General features: G+C 44.3%; 1 protein-coding gene across 1 annotated transcript in view; it reads right to left on the reverse strand.

Annotated features, from left to right (window-relative positions):
* Positions 1-11,863, reverse strand: part of LOC145357579 (small nuclear ribonucleoprotein F-like) — a 30,334-nt gene extending 18,471 nt beyond the window's left edge. The window contains exon 1 of the mRNA XM_080211055.1: positions 11,745-11,863. Within this exon, the coding sequence (XP_080067181.1) occupies positions 11,745-11,863 (119 nt within the window). The remainder of the gene's footprint in view (positions 1-11,744) is intronic.
* Positions 11,864-12,889: the final 1,026 nt, after the last annotated feature.

A 12,889-nucleotide genomic window follows, 5' to 3' on the forward strand; every position in this document is an offset into this window, starting at 1 on the left:
ATTATGACTTAGTGCTGTTCTGCCTTTTCCCTGTGCCCCCTGCACATTGTTTCTATTCAAGTAATCATCTAATGTCCTCTTGAATGCTTCAAGTGAACCTGCCTCCATTACACTTCCAGGTGATGTATTCCAGACCTGAATCATTTGCTGTGTGGTATTCCATGTTACATTTGTTTCTTTTACAAATCATTTTAAATCTATACCTTTTCATTTTTAATACTTTTAGGAGTGGAGGTAGTTTCTCCCTTTTAAATTTGTCCAGTGCCACCATAATCTCCAATCTATCCTTATAACCAAAGCATGGGTTGAGAATTGGTTTGCAGACAGGAAACAGAGAGTAAGAATAAATGGGTCTTTTTGAGACAAGTAGGTGGTGACTAGTGCCAGCTTTCATAACATACATCAATGATTTAAGTGAGTGGGCAGGTACATGGCAGAAGCAGCATAACGTGAATAAGTGTGAAATTATTGGTAGGAAAAACAGAATGGCAGAGTATTATTCCAATGGTAATAGACTGGGAAACATTAATGTAAAAAGAAACCTGGGTGTCTTTGTGCACCAATCAATGAAAGAAAGCATGCAGGTGCAGCATGAATGATATGTTGACTTTCATTGCAAGAGGGCTTGTGTAAAGAAGCAAAGATATCTTACCGTAGCCTTGGTGAGACCACACCTAGAGTTCTTGTGCTCAGTTTTGGTCTCCTTTTTAAGAAAGGATATACTTGCCACAGAGACAGTGCAGTGTAGGTTCACCAGAGTGATTCCTTGGATGGTAGGATTGTTGTACAAGGAGGTATTTGGTCAATAGGCTTGTATTCACTGCAGTGTAGTAGAATGAGAGGAGAACTCACTAAAACATATTAAATTCTGACCAGGCTGGACATCAAGAATGTTAATGTTTCCTCTAACTGGAGGGTTAGGACAAAGGGTCACAAGGGGTTTCGAGATTCAGGGTGGGCAATTTAGGACTGAGATGAGGAGAAACTTCTCCATCCAGAGGGTGGTGAACCTGTGAAATGTTTGGGGGGAGGGAGTGGAAATCATAATGAGATTTTGTGCTGATGTAAAACGCGTTCTGGACCTCTCGTGTGTTTTCTGTGTCTATCAGAATTCACACCCAAACAAAACGGGAGCGGAAAACCATGGCCTTTGATTCAAATTTTTAAATTAACAACATACTACAGAGAAGGGCAGAAATTATAAGGTAAAACACAATTTATGTCTTAAATACAGAGTATAAATCCTAGGTCATTTCCGTGATAGCTGACAATGAAGATAAGTGCCTGTAGCATTTCTGTTTGAGAGATGTGGAGAGTGGTTTAATGGTCCTTTTTCTGTGCTTTAGCAAATTAAATCAAACTATTGCCTCACCATTAAAATTAAAATTGCATTAACACCATGGGATTCCTTACCTCCTTTAGTTTTTTCCTATCTCCAGGCTTTCAAAATTCAAAATTCATTTCCATCCATCATTATTTCTTGATGTAGTTCTTCTTCTGTATCGAACCTTGATGGCATATGTCCACCAATTATTAAACTAAACACAAGTGTTTGAGAAATTGCAATTGTGTGTCAAAAGGCCAATGAAAAACAGATTGCCAAACGTAATTGCATTATAAAAATCAAGAGTGGAAATTCTTAGAAGTCCTTAAAAGATACGATTGACTCTGGACATGCAGAAACTAAAGGTCGGGCACTATTATCGTATAGTTGCTTAAGATTTGATTCTGTAATTTTGTGTCTCCAGTAAGGGGCTGCACTTGCTTACAGCATAAAGCAGAGGCTTCAACAGTTTCATAGAATCCCTATAGTGCAGAAGAGGCTATTCAGCCCATTGAATCTGCATCAACTCTCCAACATATCAATCCACCCAGCCTATTCCCCAGTACCCCACATATTTACCCCTATCTCGGTACACTAAGGGACGATTTAGCATGGCCAGTCTACCTAGCCCACACATCTTTGGACTGCCGGAGGAAACAAAAGCACCCAGAGGAAACCCACACAGGCACAAGGAGAATGCGCAAACTCCACAGGGGCAGTCACCCAAGGCTGGGCTTGAACATGGGTCTCTGGAGTTGTGAGGCAGCAGTGCTAACCACTGTGCTACCATGATGCCAACAGTGTAGCCTTGATTCTCTGATCTCTGTTCAATGTGAATAATGATCCTCACTTGGGAGCATATAGGATCAGGAAGTTACCTAGTAGAACGTGTGCATCAGACTAATGCGTCTGCTAGTTTAAGAGAGAGACAGAAATAAATGGGCTCACATGTTAAAATAGCAAAGAGAGAATAATTTGTCCTCTCTCATTTTCGGAGTGTGGGAGGAAAGCCTCGCAAACACAGTGAAAGGGTTTATGGAGATCTCCTTTTCAAGTTCTAATGAAAGGTCTTCGACCTGAAATCTTGGGCAGGATTTTCCAGCCTCACTTGCCTCAAAGCTAGGGAATCCCGCCCGGGGTCAACAGACTTTTCCATGGCCTGACCCTCACCCGCTCCAAGTCCCATGGTGAGCAGAATGATAAAACTCACCCCATTAACTCTGGGTGGGATTTTCCATCCACCCACATCCCACATCCCCAGTGGCATGTTTTGCAGCGACAAAGATGGTCCGCTAGTGGCCGGTGGCGGGATATCCCAGTCCTGCCGCTATCAACGGAGTTTCCCATTGCTTGCACCCTTCATGACCAGGAAATCCATGGCAGGGGGAGGGGGAATCGCCTTTGGTAAGACCAGAAGATCCCACCTCCGGGAACAATCGGAAAATCCTAACCTCTATTTCTCTTTCCAGTAATGTTGGCAGATCTGCTGACTTAATCCAGCTTTTCCTAATTTTTCAACTGCATCAGGAAAAACATTTCCTGTATTTTTCAGACACTGCAAAGCAGGTTCTGTCCCAATGCCAGAAGACTGGCTCGACAGAGATGAATTGGTGCACAGGAGGATGATTCGTGCCAGAAGAAGGGGAAAGCGATGCCTCAAGAAAATTGTTCAAGTAGGACAATAATGGAAGAAAATAAATTGAATTAAGATTGATAAAGGAACCATAATTGAGATAGTTTGCAGAAAATGATGATAAAGACAAAAAAAGCAGAAACCTCAGGTCACTAACTGATGAAGGAATGTAAGATTTCAAGAGAAAATCAAGAAGGGAGGTGAGACAAATAGAAAAGATGCTATTGTTAAGAAAGTTCACCAACACCTCTACTTTCTCAGGAGACTAAGGAAATTTGGCATGTCCGTGATGAGTTTCACCAACTTTTACAGATCCATAGAAAGCATTCTTTCTGGCTGTATCACAGGTATGGCTCCTGCTCTGCCCAAGACTGCAAAAAACTACAAAGGGCTGTGAACAAAGCCCAGTCCATCACTCAAACCAGCCTCTCATCCATTGACTTTTTCTACACTTCTCACTGCCTCAGAAAAGCAACCAGCAATATCAAGGACCTCATGCACCCCGGACATACTCTGTTCCACCATTTTCCAGCAGGAAAGACATACAAAAATTTGAGGAAATGTACCAACCAACTCAAGAATAGCTTCTTCCCTGCTGCCGTCAGAGTTTTGAATGAACCTACCTTGTATTAAGTTGATCTTTCTCTATATCCTATCTGTGACTGTAACACTACATTCTGCACCCTCTCCTTTCCTTCTCCCCTATGTTCTCTGTGAACAGTATGTTTTGTCCATATAGCGCAAGAAACAATACTTTTCACTGTATCCCAAGACGTGATGATAATAAATCAAATCAGATGAGATCATGATAATGGAGAGGAGTGTATTGAATATGAAGATATTGAAATTGATGTGCAGGTTATTCAGGGCAGCTGTAATAAGATTTAAAAACTTTGCAGCACCTATTTGGATGTGATTGGTGAATGAAGCTGCAGCCTAAGCTGGGAATTAGCGTTGGTAGGAAAATAACCATTATAAAATCACAGAAGCACAGAATCCCTACACAGTGCAGAAGGAAGCCATTCAGCCCACTGAGCCTGCACTGGCTCTCTGAAAGAGCATATCATCTAGGTCCAAGCCCCACACCCCACACTATCGCCATAAACCTGTGTATTCACCATGCCTAATCTGCCTAATCTATGCATCTTTTGGATACCAAGGGGCAATTTAGCATGGGTGAATCCACCTAACTTGCACATCTTTTGGGCTTCAAGGGGCAATTTAGCATGGTCAATACATCTAACCAGGAATATAAGATCAAACTAATCACCATGTGCGGGATACAAATATACTGTAATTACACACAATCTTCAAAAACACAAGATTTTTGTATCCAAATTAAAAATAGGCATTAAAGATAACCATCATTAGTACAGTTGGCTATATGTCATAGTCCTCTTCTCCTCATAAACAGCAAATTACAATGTTTAAGAATTTTATGCTGCGTGCGTCATGCCAAGACCTCATGTTGAGAGAAGTAGGAAAGGAAGGGCAGTGAATGGACTTGAGGAGCAGTAGGAGATGACAGAATTGTAACAATTGGAACCTCATTACAGTGTCCGCCCTTCCCTATGAAAACTGATCAAACATCCAGCTAGAATTCATAAACACCTTCCTCACTTTTGAACATTTTTGTATCGAGAGTACCCGTTGCAGTATTCAGCACTCCCAATATTTCAACAGGATGTTCATTCTTGCTGTGTTTTAGCGATTTCTACAGCCATTTTGGCTTTGTCTGTTCCCCCAGCACAGACTCACTCCATTACAATTCCGCCAAGGTCATTGAAAGACACTTCCATCTCGCTGCCGACATTTCACATGCAATTGCATTTGATTCAATGTACACCAACCTACCCAATGGGAGCTGACACAAATCATTGGCCACAATCAAAATGTACAGATTCAGAGAAGTATTAGAACGTAGCCAATCTAATCTTGATAACTGTCAAGCACAGCCATTCACTTTCAATTGTAGCATGAAGCTTTCCAAGAATAAATCATATTTCCAAAAGTAATATTAACATTTGGAAAATGTTTGTTTACGTGTGACATGTCCTATATGCTGCTTTGCTTTCAAAAATAATAAAACCTCCCCGACAGCATAGTAGTAATATTAAGTTTGATGTAGTATTGCGGGGGAGGTGATGGCTTTGTAGTATTATCGCTAGGCTATTAATCCAGAAACTCAGCTAATGTTCTGGGGACCTGGGTTCAAATCCCACCATGGCAGTTAGTGTAATTTGAATTCAATAAAAGACACCTGGAATTAAGAATCCACTTATGACTGTGAAACTATTGTCAATTGTTGGAAAAGCCCGTCTAGTTCACCAATGTCCTTTAGGGAGCTGTCTGTACCAGGTCTGGCCTCCATGTGACTCCAGAGCCACAGCAATGTGGTTGACTCTCAACTGCCCTCGTGCAACTTGGGAAGGGCAATAGATGCTGGCCAGCCAGCGATAGCCGTCTCATGTGAATGAATAAAAATAACCTAGAAGATCTCAGGTTTTGACTTCTGGCCTGGATGGAGTTAGTTAAGCTCAGCTGAGTCAGTCTTGTCTGACAATGAGGGAGAATAACCCAAGGCTGTCTTTCATCATCTAACAAAGCTTTTGGAAATTACGTCCAGTATTTTCATGCCATTCTCGTAGGTTTCCCGGCAGCTGGGGGCTGCATAGAACAGGAAGCCCATTTGACAAGGCATGGCCAATGTCAAGACACCTCCACTGCTGTGAAACACGCCACGGGGGCACAGGAAAATCCCTCCCCAAATGTGTACCTTGTTCATTGGGCGGTCTTGTGCTGCAGTGGGTAGCCTCTGAGTCAGAATCTCCAGGTTCGAGTCCCATCCCAGGACTTGATGGTCAAGAAAGGTGCATTTATAATACGGTCAAACAGGTTGACCGTCAACCAGCAAAATGCTTCCAATATGCGCTATTGGCAGGCAGTAAGAGCGGGAGAGGCTCCTGATCAGCCACGCTTGATGCACAGTGGCATCCCCTCAAGCTATAAATCTCTAGTGACACACTGGCAACCTGTTCCAGGAAAATCCTCCCAGTGGGAGCAGATGCCAGTCTGCCTAGTGCACCACTATGTACGGGAAAAGTAACAACAAACAACTTTGCTGATCAAATAGTCAGCCAGTGCTTACTAGCCCTGTATTGACACTGTTGAACAACAGGGCTATGAAACCATGAAAGTAGATCCATGCACCCAATTAACTGTGTGTCCAGATTCTGGCAATGAAAACTGACAGCCAGTGCCAGCCATATTATACACTGTTACTAGTAACAAATTGAATTCCTTACAATTGCCCATCAGTCACCTTGATCCTAGAAAACGGCCCATGACTAATTTGCTGGTCCAGCCTGCTTGAGTTGAATGTTTAAAACCAGGATACTATAGCAAAGCTTGATGTTAAACTAATGTTATCCACGTTGAGACTTGCTTCCTGCATTTGTCTATCGCCTTGGAAGGTGCTATTTCTATATTAAAAATCCCACATGTCTTTCCTAGTGTTGTTGTTTGGTGCTGTTACTAAAATCATAGCAAACGGGAAATCTTCTTACTGGCATTCCACAGTTTAAGTGAGAAAGACCCACCTGGCTGTAGCGCTGAAGGTTTGTCCATCAGAATTATTCGAATCTCTAACCAGACTGTTCCAGTGCACCTAAACACTCACATCCAGCTGACAAAATAAAAGATTGTTCAGGTATGTTTTATCCAAAAAACAGAAAAATATAATTCTTCCAAATAGTGCTCCCTCAGCACATACTCACTTATTCTCAGATTTGGTTTCATCTAGACCACTCAACAGCACACCTCATTTCAGACTTAGTCCAAATATGGACAAAAGACTCGAGTTCCAGAGATGAAGTGAGTTGAGGATATCTTCCCCTGATGTCAGGGCAACATTTGACATCAAAGAGCCTGGTAAAATTGAAATCATTGGGAACCGGATGGAGTCATGCCCAGCACGTAACAAAGCTGGTGTGGTTGTTAGAGATCAAACATCCCAGCCCCTGTAAATCACTAGGCATCATCCTGAGGGCAGTATACTAGGCCTAACCATCTTCAACTGCTTCCTCCATCATAAGATCAGAAGTGGGAATGTTGCGAATGATTTCACAATGTCCAGTATCGTTGGCAGTTTCACAGATACTGAAGCACTCCATTCCCATATTCAGCAAGACCTGATAACTTCCCGGTTTGAGCCGATAACTTATAAGTAATATTTGTGTCAGATAAATGCCAAGGAATCTTCAGCAAAAGAGGATCTAATCACTTCGCCTTGGAGTTCAGTACCATCACTGAATCCCACACCATCAACATTCCAGGGGTTACCATTGACCAGAATTTGAACCGAACATGCCACATAATGTCAGAGGCTGGGCATTCTGCAGGAAGTCACCCAACATCTTTCCATCATCTACAAGGTACAAGTCAGTGGTGTGATGGAATACTCTCTGCTTCCCTGCATGAGTACGGCTCCAACAGCACCTAAAAAGCTTGGCATCACCCAAGACATAGCAACCCGCTTGATTGGCACCCTGTCCATCACCATAAGCATTCACTCTGTCCACCACCGGTGCACCATTTGCTCCATCCACAGGATGCACTGCAACATCTCACCAAGACTTCTTCAACACCAACCCTGCAACCTCTACTGCCTGGAAAGACAAAGGCAGCAGACGCATGATTTCACCACAGGTCCCCCTTCAAACTACACACCATCCTGACTTAGAACATGGCTGTTCTCTTACTGTCACTCCCTCCCTAACAGCATTGTGGATGTGTCTACGCCAAGTGGACAGGTAGGGCTCAAGGAAACTACCACCATCTTAAGGAGTAAATAGAAATCAGCAGTAAATGTTGGCCGAGCAACACTCACATTCCGTGAATCAATTAAAATTTTAAAAATCTATGATCCTCCCTTGCGTGATTACTTCATGCTAGTCTGTTCTATTTTCACTGCTATTTTGCATTTGTTTTACAATGCTTTTGTCTCACAGTGTAGGCTTTCTACATCTGAGAACAGTTCTGCATGAGGAATATGTATAAAAAAGTGAAAAGATTGTGTTCTGTTGCACCAACCCCGAACTAGACTTTTGATCTCGTGCCCGGACCCTTCTGATGTCCCCTCCCATCACCTGCCCTCTAAGACCTCCAGTTCTCCAATCTCCCTCTTCAAGTCCCTGAACTCTCCCAAGGATTTTCTGATGTCCCATTTTGAGGCCTCCAATCTCTCCCAATCCCAAAGAACCTCTTCACCTTCCCACCCCTGCCTCACCCCGAGCATGCTGTCAGCTTTCAGATGAACCCATGGAGGGAATCTTACATTATGGAGTAACAGGGGTCCATGACTGGACAGGTCTTGTGTGTTTTTTCCACGTGTGTGTGTGTGTGTGTGTGTGTGTGTGTTACATGATTTTTCTTGTAAGATTGTGTGGTGGTCAACTTACTAAATATGCACGTGTGGGGAATGTATTGAATCTTGGTGGTGGACTGAGTGTCATCACCCCATTATTTCCTCATGGCATTGGAGGGCTGGGCACCATATTTATAGGGCACTTGGTCAGTCATTCAATCACCAAAAGCTAGGAGGAACAGCCTGGTTGTCATTCCAGAGGCCAAAACCTACTGCAGATATCAGCATGTCACAGAGCGGAAGAAAGATCCCCTGGTTCAATGATGCAACCCACCAGAACACCCCCAACCCCACCAGCACCCCTAACCGCCCTACTCCTCAAGGAGTCTGGGAGGTGCCATTACAATTGACAGGGATGAAGAGCATCAACAGAGAGTTAGCACCCTGGGAGTTCGTCCTACAGCTCTCCAAGCTTACCCTGTCTCTCCACCTCCCCTCTGCCACTGACCCTTTGCATCCAGGCACAGGAAGGTGCCTGTGTACCTGAGCAGGGGACTCTCAGCAGACTCGAACTCTGTAGGCCACAAAGGACCTCTGACAAGGTCATCACAGTTAGTAAAGAGTCAGGCTGCTTCCACATCAGCTGTGGGTGTTGGGGCTGTATCTAGGCCTAGTGATAGGATAAGAGAGATTAATAAATGATAAGGACACAAAGGTGGCTCAGGTGTCTAATCACCGTACGTATAAAACACGTTTGTAAATGGATGTTTAATTGCACTTTAATCATGTAGGTTGGATTCTCATTATACTGGAGTTGCTGCAATGGGCACCTGCAATTTAACTGCATTCACTTCATTCCCAATCAGTCTGGGATAACATGGACTTATGGATATGCCATTCAGTGTATCCTGTCAACAGAATTAGCATCACTGAATGTGTAGGTTTGAACTTTCGGCATCATTTGTACAGTTGAAGCTTTGAACACATCCGGCAACCCAGCAGGTAGTGTTCACCCGATTATGATCCCTCGAGGCTGTTGTCTGAGCAGCGACTGCAGCCAAGTTATTGCATATCTTGTTGGCATCCTCCAGCGAATTATAGGTGAAGGTACAAAGAGGCTTCGAGGGCTGTTAGACAGGCAGTGTGACTGGGTGATAATACGGCAGATGGAATGCCATGTGGGAAAATTTGAAGCCAGGCACTGCCAGGAACTATAGAAAAAGAAGAGCCTTTCTCAAATAGCGAGAGATTGGCGAGTGGCTGATGTCCAAATGGATCTGAGTGCTTTTGATCACAAGTCACTGAGGGCAGCTACAGCAAGCAATTAGGAAGGCAACTGGGAGGTTGGTCTCAATTGCAAATGGGATTGAGTGTAAGAGTAAATCTTGATGTGGTTGGTAAGGGCCTTGGTGAGGATTGACTTGGAGTCTGGTGTATATTGGTGATCTAAGAAAGAACATACTTCCCATAGAGTGATTGCAACCAATATTTCACTGACTGATTCCAGGCTTGACGGGATTGTCCCAGAGGAAACATCAAGGAGACTAGGCCAGTAAAGCATTCAGAACTCTTGCACATCTCTATAGGGTCGAAAGTGGAAATATGTTCCCACTGTTGGGGGGTGACTGTGCAGCAGAGGCATGGTGGTCTTGAACCAGCAGGCTCAGTCACTAAATAAAAGATGTGACATTCAGGACTGAGATGAGAAGGGATTTCTTCACTCTGTGAAGTCCAAAGGTGTGCATGTTGTGTGAAGTAGCCGTGCTAAGTTTCCGCTTAGTGTCCCAAGGTGTGTATGTTAGGAGAATTCATGGGTTAAATGTGTTTGATTAAGAGAATGAGGCAAGGGGTGGGCATGGGGAGATGCTGTTTTGTAGAATCGGTGCAGACTCAAATGGGCTGAATGGCCTCATTCTCACTGTAGGGATTTTCTGATTCTCAGAATCTTTGGAATTTTCTAACTCGGAGAGCTGTGGTGGTTCGATCATTGAATATGTTCCACACAGACTTTGATACTTACTAAAAGTCTCAAAGAATATGTGGATAGTGAAGACAAATGGCTTTGAGATAGGAGATCTGCTGAGACCTGGGTTGATGGCGGAGCAGACTCATGTGACCAAATGGTTGACTCATGTTGCTATTTTCTATGTTGCATGTGTATCTGTGCAAGGCATTGTCCCTATCTGTGACATAGATCAGGGAGATATGATACAGTCAGAGTGTACATGGCTTCCGCTGTAGCTGGTATATGGGCATGTGAGAGCCAAGGGCCTGCAACCTGCAATCCTGGAAGTGTACAATGTTATACAGATACTGTCAGCACATTTGGCACAAGGTGTTACATCTCTGACTAGCATCTGCAAAGGATCACAATACAAGTTGATGCGAAATTTGATCAAACCAAATCAAACTCAATTTATCTCAGCCACCATTAAACAAGTAAGAAGTTTCACAACACCAGGTTAAAGTCCAACAGGCCTATTTGGAATCATGAGCTTTCGAAGGGCTACTCCTTCATCAGGTGAGTGCAGAAGTAGGTACACAAACACGGCATATACAGGCAATATATTGACAAAAACAATGGGACTTCCCTCCATCACCCTTGAGGTACATTCGAGAGACGCTTGCCTTAACACACAGCCTGTTATCGGTCATCTAACCAGGACCCTCAAGGTTCTAAACCAGCACGTAGTTTCATCACCCATCCAAGGCGCTGTGGAGCTGCCCAGTGCTGCAGTCCCTCCACCCCACTGTCCCCAAACCCATCACCATCTTGGTCAATTTGCACTGTCCATCATTGCAGGCTTTACTGCAGTTGTCAACCTGGCTCTGATCTCAACGTTATGAGATCCATGTGGCAGGGAGCGAACCTGCTCCTGTGTGAGCTTCACCCTTGAAACTGCTTCTTACACTGTCGGCTCATGATTATTAAAATGTCCCTTTTATTCGGCCAATTGTGCTCACCTTTAACTCCATTCACCAGAAAGCATCCTCCTCATTTTAAAGGATTGAACTTTCAGAGTGATTGCTTTTTCAAGAAGACATTTAAAAAGACTTGCCCCTCACCTTCCAGACCTGCCCCTTCACCTTCCAGACGCACCCCCCTCACCTTCCAGACACACCCCCCTCACCTTCCAGACGCACTCCCTCACCTTCCAGACACACTCCCTCACCTTTCAGACTCACTGCATCACCCAGAAACTTCTTCCCGTCTCTCCTGAGCCACCCAATACAAGCGCTCCTCTCCTCTCTCTCACCCTTCAGCCTCTATGTGCCTTCTCTCTGCTCTGAGCTGATATCTGTTACCATCCCCATGCCCATTCTGACACTGACGCTTTCAGTTATCTGCATCACCTGGTCTGTATATTTCCGTGACTACCCCCATGAGAACACTCATTGCCCCATCATGGCCTTGCACCTACCATTCTACTGCATCCCACTGCACCCTCGTACTGCCATTCTTTCCTTTGCTGTCCAACATATTCAATTCAACTCCCAGGACCCCAGTGTAGACAGCACTGACTCCACACTTTAGGATCATCTCTTTCTCCCACCATTTCTGCCTGGAAATTCCCTCTCTACCCCAACCCACCGCATCCATTCAACATGTAAAGCGCTTCCCTCTTCCCTCCTTCACCCGTCCGCTCTCACCTTCCCTTCCTGGCTCCATCTCTGCTCAGTCCACCTCCCTCCCTCCCTGCCCCGCTGCCCCAGATTTCCTGCCTCCCTTCCTGCCCCGCTGCCCCAGATTTCCTGCCTCCCTGCCCTGTGCCTCTTTATAATGCCATCGATCATCGCATCATTGAACAATGCTTCCCAAAAAGGAAATAAAAAAGCGATTACATTCTTCACTTCCAGCAAGTTGACTAACCCTGCCTGCTGCACGCTGCTTACATGCCATCATAAATCTAAGGCATGTGTTTCTGGCTAATTGAATTATGAGGGGAAATATAATTTCTGGTGAGCTGACCTCTTAATGAGCATGTTTGATATGCAAACACATGCCAAAGACCTTCCCAAAGCTCAACCCACTATCAAACCCCCAAGAACTTCATGGTAAAAATTCCTCCCACCCTCAGGAAGCTGTGTTATGATCTCCTGCTCAGTGAAGTTCTCCTGTCCACCTTGCTACCTGTTCCTCCCCAAGGTTCCTCCCCACAGCTCTGCGGTTAGCAATGAAGCATAGAAATTAAAACCCAAGTAGGTTCATTTTTGATCACAGTGGAGGATCAGCTGCACATCAGACTGAAAGAAACTTCAAATATCTATCAACATTTAATGTTTTGGTTATTATTTCAATATCCTGGTAAAAGAATATTGTTCTAATGTTGATAGCATAGCATCCTACAGAGCAGGAGGAAGCCATTCAGCCCATCGAGTCTGCACTGACCACAATCCTACCCAGGCCCTATCCCCATAACCCCATGCATTTACCCTGGTTAATCCCCCGCTCACTAAGAGGCAATTTAGCACGGCCAAGCCACCTAACCTGCACATCTTTAGACTACCCTGTTGGTTGTCAGAGGTGGTTTTGTCAATGTGTTGAAAGGCAGCAATGCCATAAAAA

The sequence above is a fragment of the Carcharhinus amblyrhynchos genome, chromosome 23 (genome assembly GCF_965287045.1).
Source record: "Carcharhinus amblyrhynchos chromosome 23, sCarAmb.v2.hapA, whole genome shotgun sequence".
NCBI lineage: Eukaryota > Metazoa > Chordata > Chondrichthyes > Carcharhiniformes > Carcharhinidae > Carcharhinus > Carcharhinus amblyrhynchos.